Source organism: Grammomys surdaster, unplaced genomic scaffold (genome assembly GCF_004785775.1).
Source record: "Grammomys surdaster isolate TR1022 unplaced genomic scaffold, NIH_TR_1.0 132, whole genome shotgun sequence".
NCBI lineage: Eukaryota > Metazoa > Chordata > Mammalia > Rodentia > Muridae > Grammomys > Grammomys surdaster.
This window is the reverse complement of record NW_021604590.1, coordinates 1,712,108-1,737,596: the sequence shown is the minus strand read 5'-3', so window position 1 is coordinate 1,737,596 and position 25,489 is coordinate 1,712,108. Positions and strand designations below refer to the sequence as shown.

The 25,489-nt window shown below is 42.1% G+C and overlaps 1 protein-coding gene and 1 pseudogene across 1 annotated transcript in view; one reads left to right on the top strand and one right to left on the bottom strand.

Moving 5' to 3' along the window:
* Window positions 1-1,375: 1,375 nt before the first annotated feature.
* The window catches only part of Ndc80 (NDC80 kinetochore complex component), a 37,861-nt gene continuing 13,747 nt past the window's right edge, over window positions 1,376-25,489 (bottom strand). Inside the window, exons 8-17 of the mRNA XM_028762224.1 lie at window positions 20,981-21,074; window positions 19,460-19,566; window positions 18,339-18,483; window positions 15,391-15,596; window positions 13,742-13,894; window positions 11,348-11,437; window positions 6,432-6,524; window positions 5,213-5,343; window positions 4,191-4,293; window positions 1,376-1,627 (exon numbers count right to left, since the gene is read on the bottom strand). Coding sequence (XP_028618057.1) covers window positions 1,490-1,627; window positions 4,191-4,293; window positions 5,213-5,343; window positions 6,432-6,524; window positions 11,348-11,437; window positions 13,742-13,894; window positions 15,391-15,596; window positions 18,339-18,483; window positions 19,460-19,566; window positions 20,981-21,074 — 1,260 coding nt within the window. The 3' untranslated portion in view covers window positions 1,376-1,489. The remainder of the gene's footprint in view (window positions 1,628-4,190; window positions 4,294-5,212; window positions 5,344-6,431; window positions 6,525-11,347; window positions 11,438-13,741; window positions 13,895-15,390; window positions 15,597-18,338; window positions 18,484-19,459; window positions 19,567-20,980; window positions 21,075-25,489) is intronic.
* Window positions 1,654-2,231, top strand: LOC114616757 (annotated as a pseudogene).

Here is a 25,489-nt window from a genome sequence, read left to right as displayed (position 1 = left end):
ACTAACACTGACTTCAGATTGTGCCTATGCTTACGTGTGTCCGTCTATTTGTCTGAAGATAACTGTCTTAAGTGAAAGTTTCCGGTTGTGTCATGGGACGCAGACTCTGTGTTTTGCTGAGGCAAGACCTGTGGGAGGACACGTGATGTTTGAAGAGAGTATAGATAGACTCACTGGACGGTGGGGCCCTTGCGTCGCCAGCCTTGCAATGCTTCATTGGCTTTACATCTTGGCTGACCTTCGCTCCGTCGAGAGGTGTGGCAGAGAACTTCTCAAGGCATCCCAGCTGGTCCTGGTTGCTCTCACTGACTCCTGCTGATTCTGAGGGGCCTGGCAGTTTCTGTTGGATCGTACCCCTGCTACTGACTTGTGTTTGGTATCCTGACACTACTGAACTGGACTGCTAGTATCCTGACAAATGGAGATTGGAACTGCCCCAAGGAACTACTTCTAAACGGTTCGCATCCCCTTGCCCAATTTCCCATTTTTTTTCTCCCCTACCTTTGGATAGTGGGCTAGTAGGGGAGTCAAAGTGTTTAAAAACCCTTATTAAACTAGGTTCTTTTTTCTTTTTAAATCCAAGCCTAAATTTAAGTCTTTTAATTGTTCTTGGATGTTGGGGATTGACGTTACAACTTAGAACATGCTCGGCAAGTTCTCTACCTGGGTTACATCCTCAGCACAAGAACTTTTAAAAGTAGGCAGTCTTTGAACAATCTGAAATATTTAATTAAAGGACTGTGTCTGTCTCTTCTAGGCTTAAGTGAGAGCAGCTCACTTCCTTCCCTCACAGATGGAGTTGGGAGGCTTACGGTGTCCAGCCCTGAGTCCTCACAAGTGCACTGCCCTGAGCTTATATAAAAGGCACATAACCGACATGGAGGAACTCTGTGGTAGAATAGCCTCCTTTAAGTTGCTCAAAGCTCTTCAGTGGTGCAGCTGCTTGTGAGCTGTCCTGTGAGTGGGACTCTTCATGGTATAATTGCCTGTATGTTGTCCAGGGGGTTTCCTGGCGGTATAGCTGCCTTGGGTCATTTTTGATCCTGCAAGGCACCCCAATGGACTTACCTATTCAGCTGGATTTGGATGGAATCCTTTGTTGTCACCTTTTCCATGTCGGTGAACAGATGCTTCTTCACGTTTCCCCAGGAAGAGACAACAAACAGGGAACCCAAGAGCCAAGACTTCTGGCTTTGCAGGCTGAGTAGCCTCTGCTGCATATTGCTTAACTGCTATTTCGGTGGGAAAGAACCTGTAGGCACTGAGTGAGCGTGTCTAACATGGTTCAGACCGCGTTCGCTAATTCCCAGGTTAGCCCACGCCATGGACCTTCTCATCAGGTCAGAAGTGAGTCACAGAAACAGGAGGGAGCACCCACACTTCACTAGTGCACTTTATTAACTGTCTGATGTGTCTAAAAGGTCAATCTACCACGTTACCATAATTTTGGGATAGAATATTATGCCTACAAGACATTATTAGTTCATCTTCATTTGTCAGGAGTCTTAAGTTGGGCAGCATTACTCTGATACTTCTCTGCGATCTCTCTGATGTTTTCCAGGAGATCTTCAGACATGCATTCTTCATACTCTCTGTTGGTTTTAGCAATATGCTCTTCAAGAAGTTTCTAGTGGAAACAATGCACAGTTCTTAATGTACAAACACAAATCTGTTTTAAGTGTGATATTTACATATAAGAATGGCATTTATAAATTAAAAAAAGTTAGATGTAACAGTAGATCTCAACACTTGAAAGGCTGAGGCAGGAAGATCACAGTTCAATACTAGTCTGGGCTGCCAAGCATGACCATTTCAAATTAGAAAAAAAGGGGGACTCGCGTCTGGCCACCAGAACGGGTCTACTGGCCAAGAGTCACAGTGGCACATCTGGAAGTGAGAACTGCAAGGCCCAGGGAAATGAAGAAATAGAGCAGCCCTTGCAGAATGTCCAGAAAGACTGCCCTGTGGGAGGAGGTAACGGCCACCAGCAAACCACCACAACCAAAGAAGGCTGGCTCGCTGACTTGCCCCTAACTTTTGATGGGCCAAACACAATCGGCAGATTAATGATGGGCTGGGTGGAGATGGAGGTGATGGAAATGTTCATGGGAGAGATGAGAGGAGAAAGGAGAAAACTTAGGAAGCTGTAGTTGAGAAACTGTCTAGGTATTCTTAGGGGGAAACTCTCTAATCGCTATGCTCGTCATCATGAATTCTGCCTTATGCCTTAGCTTCGGCCATTTTCCACGACAGTCATACTGAGATTCACGGCTGACATGCCTTTGCTGATCTGACTGTGGTATGCCTTGTGTTATTCCCATATGCCAGGTGGGGCTTGTGCTGTCAGCTTCTAACTGGAGACTGCCGACCCACTCAGTGTAAGCATCTATTATTAACAGTACAGTGTTGCCATTTGCATGAAAGAATGTAAATAAAGCAACTAAAAAGCAAAACTAAAATAAAACTTATGTTCACATGTATTCCATGTTATTTATTTTAGTTTTCTTTTTTTTTCCTTTTTCTTTTTTTTTTGAGACAGGGTTTATGTAGTCCTGGCTGTCCTCAAACCCACACAGATCTGCCTCTTGAATGCTGGGATTAAAGACAGGCATGCACTACTACCACCAGGCTGCATTCCATTTTCTTAATTGTATTTTTTCTTGCTTCTCCAGAGATAACCATTTGCCTAATTGATGTACCTTTAAAGCTCCCAGTCTTCTCAGAGCTATGTGTGTACTGGTAATTATGCAGTCATTTCTGCAGATGTTCTGGTGAATAGACAGCACATGTGAAGAACAGTCTCCCGAGAATACAGTCTCTAACAAAACCTGGGTTTGCATAAGGACATCATAATATGTTCACAACCAGCCAGTTGCCTTGTGATGCCGATCTCAGAATGTCACCCCATCATTATGCAACATATAACTGTATTGTTGTATTGGGACTTGGTTTTATGTTTCATATTTATTGCATGTATATATGATTGTGGTTAAAATTTTATTTATTTTTATTATTTCATGTATATGAGAGCTCTATCTGCATGTACACTACACACCAGAAGAGGGCATCAGATCATAGATGGTTGTGAGGCACCATGTGGGTGCTGGGAATCAAGCTCAGGATCTCTGGAAGAGCAGACAGTGCTCTTACTGGCTGAGCCATGTCTCCAGCCCATTGTTTTTTAAGACAGGGTTTCTCTGTGTAGTAGCCCTGGCTGTCCTGAAACTCATTTTGTAGACCAGGATGGCCTCAAATTCACAAAAATCTACCTACATCTGTCTCTGAGTGCTGAGATTAAAGGCATGCACCATGGTGGCCTGTGATTATTATTATTTGCTAGTAATCTTTAGCCCAGGGTGGTCTGGAAGTCATGGCAATCCTGCTGCCTCAGCCTCTGCAGGATGAGGAGTACCACCATGCCCACTGCTTGCTTGGCAGTCACAGTTCGCTTATGTTGATTTGTTGTTTTGAGACAGTGACTCCCTCTGTAGTTCAGACTGGTCTTAAACCTGTGATCCTCTTGGCAGGGCCTGCTTAATTTTTGGATTATAAATACCTAAGCCTTAAGCTAAAGATCTTGACATACCAAGCACTAGAATTACAGGGTATGCTACTATGTTGGCTAAGAAATCCTTAATTGTAATTAAGTTGCATTTATAAAGAATTTCCTTTTGCACCTAATTTAAGAACATCTTATAACCACTGAGTTGTAGAGACAGTCTCGTAGTCTAGCCTCACCTGAGGCTCCCAGCCCACGTGGCCCTTGGCTGTGTAAGGAGGACCCGCTGTCAGGGAGCGGTTTGTCTCCCTCAGTGTCTGTCCTGCAGCACTGCCTTCCCTTGTTCCAGAGGCACGTCAGTGCTCATGCATCTACGCTTGGACTCTGAGGCAGGCTGGCCATAACTAACAGCAACTCTCCAGCCTCAAGCGTCCTAAATGCTGGGATTGCAGGCAAGGGCACCATGCCTGGCCTACTCCTCTTCCCTCTGCTTTGTGTGTGGTGTGTGTGAATGTGACAAAGCAAACATTTTATAAAGTATACAAGGGACCTCTTGGGACCCTGCCATACCAGTATACAAGATTCTTTTAATAAGTTACTAGTTTTCATGAAACTAAGAATTGTAATTTAGTTCCTATAGAAACAAAGTAGAAAATGTTTCTTAGAATTCAGTAAAGACCGCCACCCTTACCTCCAAAGACCCTACGTGTGTAGCAACCATCTCCAAAAGATGTTGTAAGTTGTTTCCCACCTTTCTTCTTTCTTCAGTTGTGGTCTGCACAGCTAACTGGTATCTACAGAATGAAGATTAAAAAAAAAGAATGACTTGTTTAATGTCTAAGAATAAATAAATCAGCACAGCATAGAAAACCTGAGGAAAACACAAATTTTGCATTTACTTACGCTATCGCTTTTCCCTGAGAAATATTTGGTGAGCATAGAAAACCATACTTGGTAGAATCCATGCAGACACCACATACAGGCATAGCAACTGCTTCTGGACACTGCATGTGGGGTTGGCTACCCTGGTGCTCATGTATGTGGGGTGAGCTACCCCGGTGCTGATGCATATGTAGTCAGCTACCCTAGTGCTGATGCATGTGTGGTCGGCTACCCCAGTGCTGATGCATGTGTGGTCGGCTACCCTGGTGCTGATGCATGTGTGGTCGGCTACCCTGGTGCTGATGCATGTGGGGTCGGCTACCCTGGTGCTGATGCACGTGGGGTCGGCTACCCTGGGTAGACACCTTCTATCCCATTTCTACTCTTAGCTCAAGTGTGAGCCTGTGCCGATCGGCTTTGGAGGGCTTCTTAGGTTGAACAGTTCCATATTTACTGTACTGCTTATATATTTTTTAACAATTTAAGATGTGTCCAGCTGGGCACAGTGGAATACACCTTTAGTCAAGAAGGCAGGTGGATTTCTGAGTTCAAGGCCAGCCTGCTCTACTTAAATTCTTCAAATCTCCTTATTCTTCACACCTCAAATAGCTTTATAATAGGAATTAAAGAAAACATTTTGTTTTGTTTTCGAGACAGGGTTTCTCTGTTTAACAGCTGTGGCTAGTAGACCAGGCTTGGCCTTGAACTCAGAGAGATCCATCTTCTTTCCTCTGCCTTCCAAGTAATACCACTAAAGGTGTGTGCCATGGCACCCGGCCCAAACCAGTTTTACAGAGCTGAAAGCCTCAGATCATGGTGAGGTGAGCTTACTCCCGCTGGACGGCATCCAGCTCATCCATGGCCTCGCTGAGGCCCCCTTTCACGGCGCTCTCCAGCAGGTGCTTGTGCTTCTCCAGGGACTCAAGCTCACTGGCACACTTCCTGTCTTCTTCCTCTGCTTCCTACGGAGAAAACAGTCTTCCTTGATACTTATATTCTATTTGCTCAAGGTGTACTAAAGAGTGTAAAGCATTTAAAAAACAATGTTGTATCATTTGTATTCTCGAGACGCTGTCTGCCTGGGCAATGCCGACTGTAAACACAATGTGCCCTGCCCAAGAGGCCTCTGGGTAGCAATTCAATTCAACTTGGGTGTTCCAAGTCTAATTTATAGAAAACCTGGTATTTTGATTAAAATTTTCCACACAAGCATTAACTATATTTAGCAGAAGCAGTCCCAACCTCAGATTTCCAGGTTTGTGAAGATGAAGTATATGGATTTATAAATTCTTACCTTCAAGCACCTCTAAGAATAAGCTTAAACTTTCATGGAAGAAGCATGATAAATGTAAAAATGATCAAATACCTCATATTTCATGTACAGATCAGTTTTATATTTTCTAAAACTTTCACATTGTTCAAAAACAAACAAACAAACAAACAACCCATCCTATATAATACAGGACAAGACACAACTTTGTATTCTATTGTCATAACTAATAACGGCACAACTGGAGGTTATCATTAAATTGTGTGACAATGAACAGACCTCTTAACACCTGTCTGATAAAATGCAGCGTTGGCAGAACAGTGCTAGCCAGTCCTACACCTTACCCATCTTCCGGGGCTCTTATAGCAGTTAGGAATCTAGTTAGGACAATTGATCTGCCGTGATCCCTGATGGACAATTACTTATATAAAACAGATGAGTGGGCTCAGTCTTTAGGAGTACTTAACACTAACTCAATACAAACACACACGAGAGTATACTTTTATTATTTATTGAGACCTGAGACATGGTCTTGCTATGTATGTGTGGCCCAGGTGGGTCTCAAGCCTATGCCAGTCCTATCAGGGTCCTCCAAAGATTGAGATCACAGCTATGACGGTACCACACCTGGCTTTTTTTGGGTGGAGTTTTGAGACTGACCCTCAGTGTATGTGTGCCATCATATCCAGCTAAGATTTCAGAGTGATGTCCGAGAGTGTGCATGGACAGACAGTCACGACAGCGCCTTGGCTAAGATGAACAAGCTGGTCAGGTTCTTACCTTAACTTTTTGTTGATAGAGGTCATCCAGCTTTTGAACCTCTTCCTTCAGCACCCTCACGATCCTCTTGCTCTCCATTTTCATGGTGTTAAGCTTGGGGATAAAACCTTGGTTGAGAAATCAGAGCTAACACACAACACCAAAGTCTCTTTAACATTACAATTTTATATTTTCTTTTACACAGAGTGTTTATTTACTGTGTATAATGACTGCTTTGCCAGCATGTAAGTCTGTGTACCATGTGTGTGCCTGCTGCCCACTAAAGAAAGAAGAGGGCATCAGATCCCTTGAGGCTGGAGTTAACAGATTGTTGTGAGCTGCCACACGGGTGCTGGGAATCAAACTGGGCCCCTTTCAAGAGCAACAAAGGCTTTTAATTGCTGAGTCAACTCTCCAGCCCTTGTTTTTCTTTTAAAGAATTTCATTTTTTGAAAATGATTCTATTTTATGTATATAAGTGTTTTACCTGCATGTATGTATGTATGTATGTATGTATGTATGTATGTATGTATGTATGTATACCATGTGCAAACCTGGTGCCCATGGAGTCCCTGGAACGAGAGCTACAAGTAGTTGTGAGCTGCTGCTATCTGGGTGCTGGCAACTGAACCTGGGTCCTCTGCAAGAACAGCAAGTGCTCTTAATCACTGAGCCATCTTTCTAGTTTAGTGGTTACTTTTTTTTTTTTTTTTTTTAACACAGATGTCAAAACACACATTAGGATAGAGAGTTTCTTTCACAGATGTTGTTGAGAAAACTGTAGGAAAAATTGAAACCAAGTCCTGAGTCTCACCCTACATGAAACAATGACCACAAGGCTTGCTGGAACTGCTAGGGAAGACACGTCAACTGTGTTCTATATCAATAATCATCTGGTGCAAAGGCAGGAACTTCTGAAAGGACTGTAGTAGTATAGGAAATAGCTCCAAGGACTGACAAATGGGTTATAAAAAATAAAAAAAAACCAAACAAACAAAACACAAAACAACAGAAATAAGCCCACAACTGAAGAGACAGCCTACAGAATGAGAAGTCCTTGCCACCTCTGTATCAGCTAGGCACCTCCTGTGTAAGAAACAACAGAGAACACCATATCCAGACACTACATGAGTAGTAAAGGGGACAGGCAGTTCTTAGAGGAGGAACTAAATGGCCAGGGATATCTGATGAAGAGTCCGACATCCTCAGCCACCAGGGAAATGCAAATTCAAAGTGATGTGTGATTCCACCTTACTTGCTCAGAATGACTTTCCTCGAGAAAGGACAACAGATACTGGCAAGGATTTGGGGAAAGAGGAACCTTAGCGAGAATATAATTGTTGCAATCACTATGGTAACCAGCATGTTGATTTGTCAAAAACTAGAAAGGGGGAGGGAAGATGGCTCAGTGGTTAAGAGCATTGGTTGCTCTACAGATGACCTGGGTTTGGTTCTTAGTACCCACATGGTGGTTCACAACCATCTATAACTTCACTTCCAGGGGATCTCTACTGGTTTCCATAGGTACCAGGCATATACATGATGTACATACATACATACATGCAGGAACAATACTCACACACATAAAAATAAAAGTGAATACACCTTTGAGAATTACAACCAGAAGTATCATATGATCTGGCTACCTCACCCAGAGACGTTATGTCCTACCACAGACATTCTCTGGCATTCATGCTTACCGCTGCATTATTCACAGTAGCTGGAAAATGCCATCATTCTAGGTGTCTAGCCACAGAAGATGACAGACAAGTAAAATGTTGTATATGTGTGCAATATAACTTTCGTCTGTGTTAAACAAAAGCACGGGGCTGGAGAGATGGCTCAGTGGTTAAGAGAAAATTCTGGTTAAGGACCAGAATTTGATTCCCAACACCAACACCAGATTGTTTATAAGCACCTGTAAAACCAGCTTCAGGAGGGTTTGAATCTCTGAGCTCTATGGGCACTTGCATTCACATGTACCCATACATATTTAAAAGTAAAAACAACAACAACAACAAAAACCATCACATTTTCAGGAAAATGGGTCAACTTGTAAATCATTATGTTAACTAAAATAAGTTGTATTCAGAAAGAAAAATACTATGCTTTCCTTCCTGTGTGAAACCTGGACTTAAGTTCCTATGTGTGATTGTGCTTGTGTGTATGCACAGATGGTTCATGAGACTCGAGAGGAGCGTGAGAGGGAAGAAATGACCTTAAGGGGTGGGGATGGTCTGAGACGAGGTAACGGATCACTGTGCCTGGAACACAGAAAGGAGGCGACGCTGGCAAGGGAGCAGCCAGAGTGGCAACCGGGGAGGGGAGGGCAGCCAGCAGGTGCAGAAGAACAGAGCATGCATGCCAGGGGGAAAACTACTGCTTTGTGGCTAATGTGATAATCTTCTAATGGAAAATATTTGTTCTTGTAGTCATCTTCTCACTTGAAATGGAGTCCACAGGGCAAGTGCGGGCTGTTAGTACTGGTGACATCTACTACAGTACCAGGAATACAGCCATGGATAAAGCATTTGCTGAGCCAGAATTCCAGCATTTAGAAGGCAAGGGCTGGAAGATTGTGGGTTAGAGACTCTCCTGTGCTGAGAAAGGCCCTGTCTTAAGTAAGACAAACCTACCTACCTGCAAAGTACATTTCAGTGGTAATTACTGAGTTTTTTGTGTCTCTCAGTGATTGGTTTCATCTTTTCTGGGATGACCTTTAGGTTGTTATATAGGCTCATAGTAGCTCCATGATAATTATGTTTATGCTCTGATAATTCTCAAGTCCTAAAATCATTTGGTCTTTGATGTTTGAAAACGCTATAAAACTGTAAAATAATTTGTTAATGAAATCTTTGTTAAGAACCAATTTTTTTCTGGTTACTCATTTTTACTTTTCATTTGGAGCCAATTTTGAGATTTTTATTATTTATGCTGCAATCCAGCTTACCAGTTTTCTAATTTTTTTTTAAAGAGATTTATCTATTGAATATATATGAGCATACTGTCCTTGACACACCAAAAGAGGGCATCAGATCCCATTACAGATGGTTGTGAGCCACTATATGGTTGCTGGGAATTGAACTCACAACCTTTGGAAGAGCAGCCAGTGCTCTTACACTGAGCCATCTCTCCAGCCCCCGGTTTTCTAATTTTTTAACACAGGTTTTTGTTATATAAGCCAGGCTGGTCTTGAACTTGCTATGTAGCTCAGGCTAATCTTGAACTCAAGATTCTCCTGCTTCAGCTTTCAGAGAATGCTGGGATTACCGGCATGCACTGCTGGGTCTAGCTCATCAATTATTATTTAAATAACTTATGTCTATGGGTATTGTATAAGCATGTTTGTATCCTGTGCACACAGTGCTCAAGGAGGCCAGAAGAGGGTGTCAGATCTACTGGGATGGTTGGGAGCTGCTATGTGGGTGCTGGGAGCTGAATACAAGTCCTCTGGAAGAACAACAAGTGCTTGTAAGTGCTGGGCCATATCTATCTATCTGCACATACTATATATGATTATTATGTATAATTACTCTATGTCTATAAATGTTTTGCCCGCATGTCGGTATGTGTCACGTGCTCATGAAAATCAGAAGAACTGGAGCCAAAGGCTGTGAGCCACTGTGTGGGTGCTGGGAATCGAACTCACGTCATCTGAAGGAGCAACTAGTGTTCTTAACCAACTCTTTACATGTACACACACGCATGCACACATACACTTTTTTTCGTTTTTGAGTCATGAGCTCATGTAGCCCAGGCTGGCTTTGAACTTCCTATGTAGCCCAGGGTAGCCTTCAATACTGGATTCTCTGCCTCTAAAGCTGGGATTACAGGTGCTTACCATTGTAATCAGGTTTAACTCACCAACTTTTTTTTTTTTTTTTTAAAAAGACTGACTTTTGTTTATATTGTGTTTTCTCATAATTCAAACTTGCTTTATTTCTAACCATAGTTCGTGTTTCATTTTAAAATTTCCTATTTTATTTTTGTGACATAGGGTCTTACTCTGTGGCCCAGCCTGGCCTGAAACTTGCAATCCTCCTGGCCTCTCCGATCAAAGTGCCGGGACTATAGGTACAAGGCAACACTCTATTCCGGGGATGAACCCAGGCCTGCAGGCTCATGCTAAGAACGTATTTACCACAAGGCCATGTTTGCAGTCCACGATGTCAGAGTTAACACTGAAAACAGCTCTCTGTGGATCGCTTGGATAGCTACTTATGAAATGTCACAGTTTATCTATAGATTAAAAAAAGGAACAACATTCTGATTTGAGACAGGGAGACACATCAAGTCTTGGCTAGAACAGTTCCTGAAGAATTGCATTAGTCAGGGCTTCGTTCATTGTTTTGAGTTATTACAGTGGCCACGGTGTCTCACGGCTACAGAAGGCACTATGTCTCAGGTGTCTGAGGACAGGAACTCATGTCAGTCCTTCTCCTCCTCAGCCTCCTGAGTGCAGGGTGACACGCTTGTGGTACCATATCCAGCTGAAAACTACCTTAAAAACACCCACAGGCATTCGGGTCATTCCAAGACTTCACAGTCCCAGCTGACTAGCTTCTAAGCATTAATGCTACATAAGAATCCTGCCTCAAATCTACCTGAATACAAAAAGGACACTGGATTATGTCAAGAAGCAAGTGAAGAAAACTGAGTTAATTCCACTTTTCCATGGTGTAAATGAAGACTCAACTTAGTGCTTTTATATGTACTAGTCAAGGTTAGCACCAACTTTCATTTTTCATAATTTTAATTAAAATTTATGGGAGGCAGAGAAATCTCTGAGTTAAATGTCAGCTTGGTCTACAGAGTGAGTTCCAGGACAGGCAGGACTGCACAGAGAAACCCTGTCTCGAAAAACAATGTAAACGGTTATTGCTCAGAAACCGCAAGTCACACTCAGTGTTACACTTTAGTCACTGCGCAGTACTTACTTGTTCCAAAGTATCCTCCAGACTCATCCTTCTATTCAGAGCTTTGTTAATTTCTTCTTCGGTTTCATTCAAGAGTTCTTTGAGAGGTGCCTAGAAAATACATCAAATGGTGGGAAGATCCCTGATTGTAAACTTCTCCCATGAAGCTTGTCTATGTCACAATGTAAGTCAGTCTTGGAGAAATAAAGTAAAGCCATTTTAAATCTAATATATGATATACCAATGAAGAGAAAACACCTTTGACAGTTTTGAAGACAAGGTTTAGGGGAAAAAAAAACATGCCAGTCTCAAGCTTCACCCTCCCCCAGGCTGGGAGTGTGTGTCACAATGCCTGACACATGTCTGTGTATTATGAGTTTGCATGTATGTACATGTGAGTGCAGGTACCTGCTGAGGCCACTCCTACTGGGTCTCCCTGGAGCTGGATCACAGGAGGTGATGGGTTGACTGATGTGGGCGCTGGGGATAGAACCTGGGTCTTCCATAAGAGCAGTCGGTACTCTCTTAACCATGACTCATCTCTCCAGCCCGTTCCTCTTAACACCTTGCAAGGATTTAGTCTCATAATTCTGGTAGAATCTCTATTTGGCTTCTAGTCTCCTGATTTTATTTCAACACGATACTTTATTGTTTTTCATTGTACTTTTACCTACTTTAAAATGATGTCTAGACTTAGTGAATTTAGTATACTTAGAATGTTATGTAAATGTCCTTTGTACTTTTAAAATACATTATCACTTCAAAAAGAAAATGCCACAGGCCACTATGTAGCAAGCAAATCTTTTCAAGTTATTGTGGGCTAATTTTGACCAGTTCCTCTTTTGGTGCTGTGGATCAAACCTAAGACCTTCTACAATAAACATGGCTTTACCACTGAACATAAGCCCAGGTCTTGGGGCTGGAGTAGAGTAACAAGCAGGTGTGAATTAGTTGCTGCAGGTGCTGGACTTTGAATCTGAGATCTGTGTTAAGGCCATGCACACTCTAACCACTGAGCTATCTCTCCAGCACTCATGTCTACTTTAATCCAGACAATTATTTTATTCCTGTGGTAAACAAAGGCTGCCTGGTACGGTGGCTACTGACAGAAATCCACCCAGTTTGACAACGAATGGCTTCCAAACCAGTAAGTAACTGAAGATTTACTGCATGCACTTTCTTTCCTAATTGAATGTAAGTCTAAACTGAGGATAATGTTGTAACCCTTTATCTAATCCAGCACCTAGGAGGAAGAGTTTTAGGCTAGTCTAATCTGAACAGGGAGTTCCAGGTCAGCCAGAGCTCCACAGCGAGATCTTCAAGTGAATACAGAAGCTAAGTGTTGTGGCAGCCTGCAGCCCAGCACTCAGGAAGCTGGGAGAGTAGCACTCTCACGGGCTAAGACCTGGCTAGGGATGCAGAGTAAAGTTTTGGCTCAAAAACATGATTGAAAAGGAGTGGGAGGGGGGCGGGATCTAGCTGGCTTGACTTAAGTCATGTCTGTTCATGAATAAACTGCCATTTCTGAGGAGGCAGGGCTCTGCTTGGGTATTTATCTCTAGCACACAGCTGGTCTTCAACACAGTTTGTACACAACAGATACATGACAGATGAATAGTTCTCCCATCCAAGTACCAACCGGAACTGGCCTTGCTTAGCTTCTGATTAGATGAGATTGGCAGGTTCAGGGGACTTGGCCATAGACTAGATGAATAGTTGTCAACAGAAAAATGTATAGCCTTTGACTCTACACTTTTTTTTTTATTCAAAAGTTAAGAATTTCAAAGGTAGCATTTTAGTATTAACAATAAAACTGTGTAACACTTATGAATAATCTAAACATGGTAATATAACAATAAAAGTTTTTTCTTCTCAAAATTATCTCCTTGGTCATTTCAAAATTAGGCATTTATTGTTGTTAATTACTGACATTTCTTTTCTTCTTTTGACTTAAAAACAATCTATTATACTTTATGCCTTTATATGTGTGGTTGTACCTAGGACTTTTTTTTCACAGATGTACTGCAAATGCTTCACCTTTCAAGATGTCACTGTAGGGCTAACTCCTTTTCAGTCTTCTGGCCAGAGAGGATCTGTTTACCAACCTGAAGGACTTCCGGTAAAGCAAGCATTTGGCATTTGCTAGCACTGCTCTCCCAAGAGGGACAGAAGGTAACTTGAAAACAAAGGTTACCTCAGACTGTTGACACAGTCCTCACACCTGTCTTACTTCTAGTCAGCTTTCCTTGTGGACAGCTGGATGACGTAAAGTAGGCACAGAAGACAAGGTTTTCTAAGTTCAGAAGTTACCTGTGAGACAAATCTCTGCTACTCAGAAGACAGGGAGAGCAGTCAGTGTCTCAGTCCTGAGTCTGTCCTAGGTCATGGGCAGACTCAATGGGCACACATACTTACATACACTTGAGTCCTGTATTTGAGAAGGCAGTTGGCACCAGCCTCAGGGTTAAACTTGATTTCAAAGTCGTGACCCTTGGAGTTTTCAGCGCCTTTGGGGATGAGCTTCAGTTTTCTAGCCAACTTGTGGTACTCTGCCAACTGTGCCTCAATCTGGTAAAAGACGTGGCAGGAGAGTTAACACTGTGTGTTAGTGAGCGTGAGCAGCACGCCACTGTCCCTTCCTTAACTCTGTGTAATGGAGATTAAATCCAAGTTCCACTGTCAACTAAAATCTACCTTCTCGAACCTAGATAGAAATATGAAATAAAGCTAAAACTTAGACTTGACAGTATGTAAAACACTTTAATTACCAAAAATAGATGAAACATAATTTACATTTTAGACCGTTAGCTCTATTGAAAAAATTTTAGGAGTTCATATTTCTCTCTGTCCTTCAATGCGACCACTGAGTTATGTCACCAGGAAGGTATTTGTTCCCTCTAACAGAGCCCCGCTTTTCTCATGCTCTAACTTTTACATTGTAATGTGATATATCTGTTCCATTTTACTAGCTGGAGGTGAGCTCTACAGAAGCAGATATAGAACACAGCCTGTCCGTTTCTCCCCTCCTCTTTTGTTGCCCTTCTGCAACACAGTGGCTCTCTAAGTCAAAGGGGTAGTTTATCTTTCGACTTCTGGCTCTTCTTTTAGTCTAATGAGAAAGGCTCAGGGAGCAGCACATGTCTCTGGGTTCCTTCCCATGGCAAACCCTGCTGACCATCTAGATGCAGCTGCAGCTTTACACCTCACAGGAGTGCTGGAAGGGAGCACTACAGCTGAAATGGGGGCTAACATTTAGTACAGAGGGTTCCAGATGGATCGTTTAGAGCGAGTGCAGTGTCCTACAGACACTCTGATGCTGCTCTCAGGAACCCAGTGCTCTAGGCTCTTTCATGAGGCCGGAGTTGACCCTTCCTAGGGCACTGCTTACCTACCTCCTACGTGTCTTTTATCTTAGTCATCTAAATAAATCGGTTATTCCTTTCATCTTCATGGACCTGAGATTTACTTAGACTTACATAGATTTACATAATTTGCATAGACTTGAGATTCACTTCATTTTCTAAAGAAGTGGAGGCTGTGAAAGTGGAGGCAGACTGCGCATGGAGACAGCGGCAGATCTCAGGATGGAGCTCAGTCAGTGCTGACCACACTCTAGGTTCAAAGACTGTAGGAGGTGCACCCTTCTCTCTGTTGTTACGGAACCTGGTCTCCTGAGCATGCTGAGCCTGTGCTCCGTCACTGAGGTACCCACGTTAGTTCTTACAAATGTGTGTATGAATTCCCGTTATACACAAGGGTGGGGCTTGCCTCCAAGTGTCAGGAAGATAGGGGAAGGCAGGTGACTATACTGACCGGCTTGCTCACGCTATGCTAGAATATCATACATGATCCTCCGCCCCCTACCCCCGCACCCCCAATTTCTTGGTTCATTATCAGAAAACTGAGTTTATCTTAAATTTTACTGACTTATATGAGTGTTTTACTTGTGAAAAAATGTCAGCACCAGAAAAATTTATCACTCTACCCTCTGAGTTCCTCTCGGTTGCACAGACCTGTATGAAGGTCAGTTGTCACGAGGTCACTAGGAATATGGTACAACTTACCGCCTCTTTGCCTCTGGCATATTTTAATTCCTCGTTCCACATTTGTTGTTGTTCAGCTTCCAAGTCTTTGGTTAATTTATTAATAGTCTGCTGCAATTCATTTTTCTCATGATTTATTCTCTCAATGTCAGCGACTGAATACTTCTGGTTATCAATGATACTCTGTAGTCGAGTGTTTTCCTGTTTAACTGTTTCACATTCTAGTTCTGCATTGGAAAAAACAAAACTGTCAAGTTTCTTTAATTTCTACAAAGAAACTGATGGCGTCATTTAAGATGGTTGAGACGTTTAAATATGCATTTTATACACACACACACACACACACACACACACACACACACACACACCCTCTCTCTCACATACTCTCTTTCTTTTGGGTAATTGATCCTACTACGATAAGGATATAAGCCAATACAACTAAAGTTTTATGCTAACCTCTTCATTCTGACTTTACCACAGCTTCAGAATGAAATGAGACGACACATAGGCCTACCCAAGGTTACACTTGAAAGTTGAAAACAGGTACAGTTTGACTCTGTTAATGTTCATTTTACATGCTTCCAAACCTCTCATACAAATTCTTTGAATTATTCAGAAATGTAGTTTTTACAGTATAATTGGTAAGCTCAACTTCTGAGCTAGTTTACGATGTTACATATGTTACATATCTGCACAAAAAGCATGATAGATGTAGAGAATTTAAATATGTCCTAATCATTTGTGTCACAAATGGCTTAAAGTAATCAAGGAAGCTAAAATATTTAGAGAATTAAAACAAATGGTAGATGAACTATTATTCTTTCTTTAACTCAGCTTATAATTATTTGGACAAAATATTCTGATAAGAATAAGACATGGGAAGTGCTAAAATGGTGTAGTTGGTGAAGTGCCTACGTTAGAAACTGCAGAGTTTCAGGAGAACTGTAATGTCCATATATTTACTTTAAAACTGCAGTTAATGGCTCTGTGATTTTAGGCAACCTTTGCTCTGCTTCTGGTATCACAGAAGGTGGCAAGCAGTATGTGTCACAGCATTTCCCAAAGCTTAACCAAGGTTGCTATGTGTTCCTGAACAGTCGTTACAAAGACACAGGACAGACATGAGCCTCCTTAGCTGTGTTTCTAATTTTACAGGAGGGTGCATGTCTAGGCTTCCATCTTATTACGGCTGCTGACTTGCTTACACAGGACTGACAGAGGAGAAGACATCCAGAACCTAGCTGATTAGGGCCAGTAAGACAGCTCAACCAGTAAACCCTCAATGTGCAAGCCTGGCAAAGTGAGCTGGATTTCCAGAATCAAATGAACTCTGCAAGAACTGTCCTTTTACCTCCACATGTGCCCTGTGGTATGTTCTCGCACATACGACACATACATGCCAAATAAAAATGTGAAAATTATCAAAAAGAAATCTAGCTTATAACATAAAACAATATTCATATAGGATATACTATGATATATTGTATACATATAAAAACACATACAAGGTCATATTCAGAAGACTTCTGTTCTTCAATAGCCTGTCTATTGGCTTCAGAAGCCATGTACTCAAGCCAGGCAGGAACAGTAGAGCACACCTAGAACCCTAGTGCTGGGAGGTGAGTCGAGAGCAACCTGAGTTGCCCAGCAAGGGCAACTAAAACTCGTCTAAAACGAGTCACAGTGGGTGAGCAAGGGCCACACTTCTCTGGAACACGTCAATATCACCTTCTCTGGAAAACCATCTTTGTAGGTGGATCTAAGAATGCTGACGTGAGCCAACCCTGGATGATGCCTTCAATATCATCATCGGTGTCACTGTGAGACAGAGGCAAAGGGACAGCTCATGCAAATATGAAGAAGACATAGGGGCCAGAGAGATGCTCAGAAGGTTGGAGCACTTTTTTTTTTTTTTTCTCCCCAGACAGGGTTTCTCTGTGCAGCACTGGCTGTCCTGGAACTCACTCTGTAGACCAGGCTGGCCTCAAACTCAGAAATCCGCCTGCCTCTGCCTCCCATGTGCTGGGATTAAAGGTATGAGCCACCACTGCCTGGTTCACTTGTTGCTTTTGCAGAGGCCCAGGTTCAGAACCTAGAACCTATGTGGATGGTTTACAACCACCCACAACTCCAGTTCCAGCAGATCAGACACTCACTTCTGACCTGAAGGCACCAAACACACAGTAGTGCACTTAGATACAAGCAGGAGAAACAGTCATTAAAAAAAAAAAAAAAAAAACAGGAGGAAGAGGAGAAAGACGACGACTGAAGAGTGTGGTGGCAATTTAAAATTGCAGCTGAGGATGCAGGATTTTGAGTTGAAGGCAAGCCTGGGCTATGTATTAAAGGCCGCTGGAGGCTGAGGCGGAAGGACCATCAATTCAAAGCCAGTGTAGGGTACAAAGACAGTCTTTAAAAAGGGGAAGGAAGAAGAAACAGAAGAGGCGATGGAAAGACAGAGGCAGAGATTAGGAGTGATCTGGACATAAATTCAGGAAGGCTGTCAGCCTCAGAAGCTGGAAAAACTCATGTTCAAATGTTCGGAGTCCCTTGGTGAGCATAAATGTATTGAATCTTAGATTACATCTACAATTGTGAGAGGAAAAATGTATTATTATTTTGGGTTTTTCAGACAGGATCTCACTATACAGCTCTTACTGTCCTGGAATTCACTATGTAGCCCAGGCTGGCCTTGAACTGACAGAGATCCACCCACCTGTCTCCCAAGTGCTAGGATTAAAGATACACACCACTATGCCTGGCTGAGAGAACAACTTCTTATTGTTTTAATCTGTGAACTGAGTGATAATTTGTTATAGCAGACTACTACAGAAAGCACTTGAACACTTGGTAGACGACAGAAAGTTATCATAGAAGGAAAAGATTACCTAGCTGTTTGCATACTGGATATGTCCACAGAGGCCCATGGGCCCATCTGAATGACCTCTTTTACCATTAGCTCTGCTTACCTAATCTACCAATTTCTTCATCAAGACTACTCAATTTCTGTTCCAGGATGGATGAATGAGACTCCAAATTGCTCATGTATGCTTTATAGTTTTGAACATCGGCTTGTAAGGAAGCTTTCAGTTTTCTCAATGATATCAGACGATTCTTAAAAGAACATATTAAATTAGTTATTTTCACCAAGAAGCACTCTGTATTTTACAGAAAAGAATATTATTTACATTTATCTTAGAGGAAGTCAAAAGAAAAACAAAAACTATAGCATTATTATTATAATTTAATGAGAGACTTCCAACAGTTTAGGATAAGAAAAACCAAAGACAATGTAGAAGCTCAAATATTTAATATCTGGTTACCAGGCAGAACAATCTGGGTGCTCCACTAATAAAACACAAGATAAAGTTAAGATGCTGCTATTGGCTGTGGCTGTAGAGATGGCTCAGGGCTGAGAGCACTGGCTGTTCCTCACAGGACCTGCATGAGATTCCTAGCACCCACACAGTAGCTAACCACCCTCTGAATCTTGAGTTCTGGAGATCCAAAACCCTTTTCTGGATTCCATGGGCATTGTTAACCCTTTTCTGGATTCCATGGGCATTAACAGGTGGTACATACATATACATGCAGGCAAAATGCACACACAAACACACACACACACACACACCAAAAAACCAAAACTAAACCCATATTGTCATCTTTCTATTACAAAATCTTGTAGGCTATTCTATACTACATAAGCCAGTTTGTTACCATTCTGTTTTCACCAACTGAAACCCAGGGCCTCTGGAGAACAGCGTTCTTTGCAAGTAAATACTCCAGGGACCTTGTTCAAAAGCTATGTAAACAGGCAGGAGTCTTTCATCATATTCTGAGCACTATTAGTCCACAGCTGAATGGACCACAAGGGAAAAACAAAGCTCCCAGACACCATGTATGGTTTCACTGAGAAATGAATATTTAATAATATGTTTTTTAAATATGTTTAATAATATGTTTTTTAAAAACAGTCTAACCATTAAGAGCTTATTGTCAACCCATTTAAAACACCTTCCGTAAGAGTCTTCTGAAAGAGGCTCAAGAGTCTACAGAGCTGTCAAGTGAGTTTGGAAACATGTTTACAAACCGGTTCTTTTTCTCTTTCCTGCTCCAGTCTTGCAATCTGTTCATTTAGTGCTTTGTTTTCTGCTGCTAGCGATTCCAGCTTGGACGCATCTACCCTGTACAAGTCCTCTGGAGACAAAACCCAAACAATTCATCAGAATCAACTCACAGTGCTTCCCCAAAGCACAAATGTGGCAGATAAATACTGCTACCAGCAAGCCTTCCTCTCCCTCCTGGAATGTCCCGCTGCCCTTAGCCTGCTTGAGCTCTCCTCCACGGCACTGTTGCCGCGTGCCTACAGTTCCTCACTGGATCCCATTCCTTTCTATCTAACAGAGTATGGGCTCCTGAGGCCGAGGCTTTCTGTTAGTCATTTCTCTACACTTGGTGCCTGACACTTGGGTACATAACAAACATTTATTTGAGTGGATTCATTTGTATGTTTAATTATATATAAAAATATAAATTTAATAAATGATTTCCATATTAGATCAAAATGAATTTTCCTTTGTGTGTGTTATGCATGCTATGTGTCATGAGTCTGCATGTGTGTATGTAGAAGCCAACGGTTGAGGATGTGCGTCTTCTTCAGTCACTTTCATCTTAGATTTTAGATAAGGTCTCTGCAAACCCAGAGCTCCCTGATTTGGTCAGACTGGCTGGTCAGTGGGCTCTAGGAGTCTCAAGCACCCACTTTCCTAGTGCCAAGCTTACGGACCACCTGCTGCACTTGCATTTTTATGGGTGTGGGATCCAGACTCAGGGTCCATGCTTGCTGAGGGTGTACTTCATTGACTGAACCATTTCTCCAGCCCTGCCTTTTGCCTTCTTAAACCTATCCATCTACTCCTTGTGCCATGTGCACAAGCTGGAACCCTCCTTGTCACTCTTTGGGATGACACAATCCTGGAAATCCTAGAGGAATGCTTCTGGTTTCCCTCTCACCTAGGGTGTCACATGGGGGTAAAGGTGACTTTCCCATATCACTGCATAACACTGAATGAAAAGTAATTAATTTACTTGGAAACTCCCTCCAAGTTCCAATAGAGAGACTTTACATACTTCCCCTAAGAAGTGCTGTAACTTCTTACATATTAAAGCATGGACAAATATCTTTTGTGTTCCCAACAAAGATCATTTCTTATTTTATTTAGTATCTTTTCCAGACAGAGTTTCTCTATGTAGTCCTGGCTGTTCTCAAACTCACTTTGAAGACCAGGCTGGCTCTGACCTCTGCAATCACCTTCCTTTGTATCTTGAGTACTGGAATTAAAGTCACGAGCCATCACTGTCTGGCTCATTTGATATTCTATTACATTGCTCTCCAGTGCACAAAACTTCTGAGAGATGATGCATTTCTTAAATTCACGTAACCAGTAAGAGTTATGACTCAGGCCTGACTATAACAGTTATTTTTTGTTTAACTGTTACTTTCCCCCATTAAAGAACAATTTTTAGGAAAGTAGCTCGTGAGAAATCAGGCATGGCAAGATAAACAACCACGCAGAACGGAGGGACGGTGCAGCAGCGAGGGGACACTCACTCAGCTTCGCCTGCAGCTCAGCATCCACGTCTTCGAACGTGTCGGCCCCAGTCATGAACTTCTCATAGCATTTTTTGGTGTAGTCCAAAAACAGCTGGTTGGGTTAAGCAGACATTAAAAACAAAAGACATGACTCTACTTTGTTTCATTTTTTTTTCAGACTTAAAATTCAAATTTGGATGAAAATTAAGCCAAGAATCGTAAGCAGTTATATAAATTTCCCTGCCCCTCTTCTAATATCTCAATGCCTGTAATCAGCTTGAAGAAGTGAATGAAGAGTTGGCGCCCCTATTCCTTGGGCTTGGGGACTGAGGTGGTTAATACTGGGCTGTCTTTCTAGGGAAAAGTAGTGGTTTTGTCAGAACAGGGAGGAATAGCTAGGACTTACTGCATAACCCTAACCTATTGGCAGAAATCTGTATAATTGTTATTAAGCTGAAGTTATAATTTCTTAAATGGTACAAAATTTACTTTGATTTCAAATTTAAGGTTTTCATTGGTTCGAGTTTCTTATTGATGTAAAAGTGAGATTAATATTGTTACTCTCATAGACATTGTGCCTATATAACACATTTAGGAATTCAAGGCTTAGACCCAGTCCTTCTTTAACTTTTTAACTGATTTGAGATGGTCAGCCTGTGAGTTAAGGGCCTATAGCAAATTCATGGCTCTGAGTTTATTGTTAGGGTGTTTTCTATATTTTATTTAGAAATAGCTGAGAGGAGTTAACAGACAGCAGTCCAGATTGCTTTACATGGATAGTTGGTTTTCAAAACATCAGAAGTTCACAGAATTGATGTTACAAACATTTCTGTATCAATGTTCATTTTGATTAGAGATCTGTTTGCTCCTGACAGCTTCCTGTCTTGGATTCTGAGAAGAAACTGAGCATCTTTGGAATTACTCCAGTTGTGGTGAGACAGCCACTAGGCAAGAATTGCCTCCTTTCATCTACAAACAAATTACTGTCCTAAAAAGGACACACTTGCAGAATAGTTGTCTGACTATATCTGACAAGACAGAGTAATTAGTCCTTGATAATTCTGCATCACTAGGTCTGTCAGATGATCCTGGGCCAGAAGGCTGAAGATCGGATGCTCCAACGTTTTGTAGTATAGGGACTGTCCAGGTGTTCAGCGGTTTCTGTAAACTGGCTAAGTTTTAGAAGCTATACTTTGTGCTTCCCATAATTTTAGTTAATTCAGTCATTCTGGATTTCTGACGGGGTTGAAGACTTATTATAGTCTCATAGCCAATCCCAGCTATTTACTTTGAGAGAAAAGATTTGAGAGCCTACTTTTCAGCTGACATTCATTCTAAAGCCAAGAAAAAAGCCAGATTCAGAACTAAGTCTTTCAGTTAGGAGAGACGATAGAGGTTCTGTTTAGTCAACAAAATGTTGGACTGGGTATTAGGTTTATCCTTACGGATACAAATTGGTATAGTTGTGCTCTAATTGTATTTTGAGAGAAAAGTTTCATATTAACAGGAAGGGTGATATGTAGGAGGAGCTAAGGTGGGAGGAGTAAAGAGAGGAGGAGGAGGAGAGGAGGAGCTAGGAGATGGGGGGGGACATGGAGGCGGATATTCACGTGTCTCCGCCAGTCAAAGGTAGTTGGTATATCTAGGTTGGGTATTGGGTTAACTTCTGATTGTATGGGCATCTTGTTATTGAGCATTACCAAACCTATAAAGCCTTTGACTAACATTTTTTAAAAAAAGTTACTAATAGAAAAAAACAAGTCAGAACATATTAGAAATACTAGGACACGCTTTAAATGCTCTGTCTATGGAGACTAAATAGTTTAATAGGCCTATTAATTCAAAGAGCTGCTTATAGATTTAAGAAGAGCAGCCTATGGATATGTGGTTTTTTGCTGTGTTCTAATAGGCATTCGTGGTGTGGGGGCTCATGTACCTGTTTTTACCAGAGTTGAATAGAATAATATGGTCATATATGGAACTTGTAAAATGCTGTATTTTTAATATGTCATTCATAGTGCAAGTAAATTCCTATGGGAAAAAAATTTCTAAGAACAAAAAATTAAAAGCTGGTCACTAACTATGCTACAAAGATGTATACAATGTATCACTTCTGAATATGAACAGGGATGGAAGTATCTAATTTGGATGGAGAAGACGTTCTGAAGCCAGAAAGCCTGCTAATAAATGTAAACATAAAATGCACACATTCAGTCTTCCTTAAGAAGAGTGCTGGGGCTGGAGAGGCCCCGTGGCTGAGAGCATTTGTCTCTCTTGCAGAGGACCTGGGTTCCAGCACCCACATGGTGCCTCACAACCACTCACAGCTTCAGTCCCAGAGGGATCTGATGCCTTCCCTGACTTCCTTGGACACCAGGTATGCATGTGGCGCACATAACATGTATGCAGGCAAAATAGTCATAAACATAAGTAAATCAAATGAAGCACCCACCCACCCAACCAACCACCCACCCACCCACCCAACCAAGAAAAGGTCTTCAGAGACGACTTAGTGGTTAAGAGCAGTTGTTGCTATTGAAAAAGACCTGGTTTTGGTTCCCAGCAGCCACGTGGTGGCAGTCCAGAGGATCTGACATCCTCTTTTGGCCTCCACAGATACAGACGCAGGCATGCAGACAAAGCACCCATACACTATGAGGCACTTCAATGCATTTATAAAATTGGTAGAATAGACCAAAAAGAATGGACCTTATGAAAAACTGAAATGAGCTATGATTCTCTAAGTCCAATGACACAGACAGGGAGTAACAATAAAAGCTACACCCACAGGGAAACCTCAGGTGCAGAATGACTTGGTGAGTGGAGACCTGAGCAAGAGGCTATCTGAGCTGTGAGTGCTTAGTCAAGACAAAGGAACTCCTTGTTTTCCACCATGAAGCAGTTTGACCAGTGTGGTTGAGGCTGTCTTGGAACACACTACGTAACCCAGTCTGGCCTCCAATTGGTGATCCTCCTTCCTTGAATGTCAGAATCACAGTGTATGCCACAGCATCTGACTCCAAGAGTGGCTAACCAAAATGTTCCATAGCCTAGATGAGATGAACAAATACCCTTTGCACCAAGTCTGTGCTTACTAAGAAACCCTCTCATTACCTTGTTGATATGGAAGGGGTACCCTAAACAGGCAGAGAACAGTCCTGGAACCAGAAAGGTAGGCCACTGATGGTAAGTTAACACATTTTTATGCCACTTCAGCTTACTTTCTTGTGGATCAGAGTGAATCAGTTTCTCTGGCTGTGATCAGTTCGGACTGTAACAGTTTGTAGTCCAACAAAGCTGATGAGAAGTTGGAGAAGCTGTGCTGTGGTAACTGTGCTGTAACTGGGAAGGGAGCTCAGCAGTTCCCAAGTGCTTCTCTATACACCGTCATCTGAAACACCGGCTTCCATGGCCAGCAGCTCTCTCTCACTGCTCAGCCTTTAGGATGAAGGTCAAGAGGGCTGAGAGCCATACATGGAAACGGAGGTAGAAGTAAGTGTTGTCTGCAATGTTGTGCTGTGCCATGGATGACTCTCCCTGGGATCACTGTCACTGCTGAGGACTGAGCCCAGGCCTCTGGACATGAGAGGCAAGTGATCTGAGAGCATGTGTACACACGCAGGTGCACATGCGCGCGCACACACACGCACACGCACAGCACGGACACTATGCTAATCAGTTAATGTGTCTTGGATCCATCTCTCAGACTTTAATAAAAGATGAGGCTAGGACGGTTGCCACTTTTCATTTTGTGATGAAGGATCGGCAAAGATAAGGCTAAGACTAGTGTATAAATTTTTACTCTAGGAGTAAATTTACGCAGGGAGATTTTTTGAGAGGCCTATGTAATAACTGGTCCTTAACATCAGGCAGCATGCATAACAGAAAGTTTACTCTTGAGCTGAGGTTTGTATTGTAGAGTACGGTAGGGCTTGTCATGGATTCTGGGTTCTAACAAAGCATATGGACTAACTAACTTGTATACCAGCTAACTACTTTTCTCCTCCACACTCAGAACCTGCCCTTTAGCCTCCTGTGTGTGGTTCTGGGAGTGTGGCACCATTTCCAGCTGTTTATTGTGTTCATCTCAACTACTTCTGGAAGTGGTGACTGAGCTAAGTGACAATATGTCTATCTACAGAAGCCAAAACAAAATCAACTTAGACCCTACATGTAGTATTTTAAGAGCCAATATACACCAGTCCTGCTACTTATGAAGCCAAGGCACACGCATGGTGAGCTCAAGGCTTGCCTTCAGTACAGAGTAAGTTTAAGGCCAGCCTGGATAATGTAAGAGGACTTTTCGGCATTTAAGACACCTTGGTTTTAAACTCCAGCAACTCCCTAACCTCCCCCTCCACCACACACACACATAGTTATGTTTTGTATTGACAAAGAATTACATTAAAGTAAGAAACAGGAGGAAAAGAAATCTTATCCATAACATATATTAGTTCCAATATATTCCTTCCTTCCTTCCTTCCTTCCTTCCTTCCTTCCTTCCTTCCTTCCTTCCTTCCTTCCTTC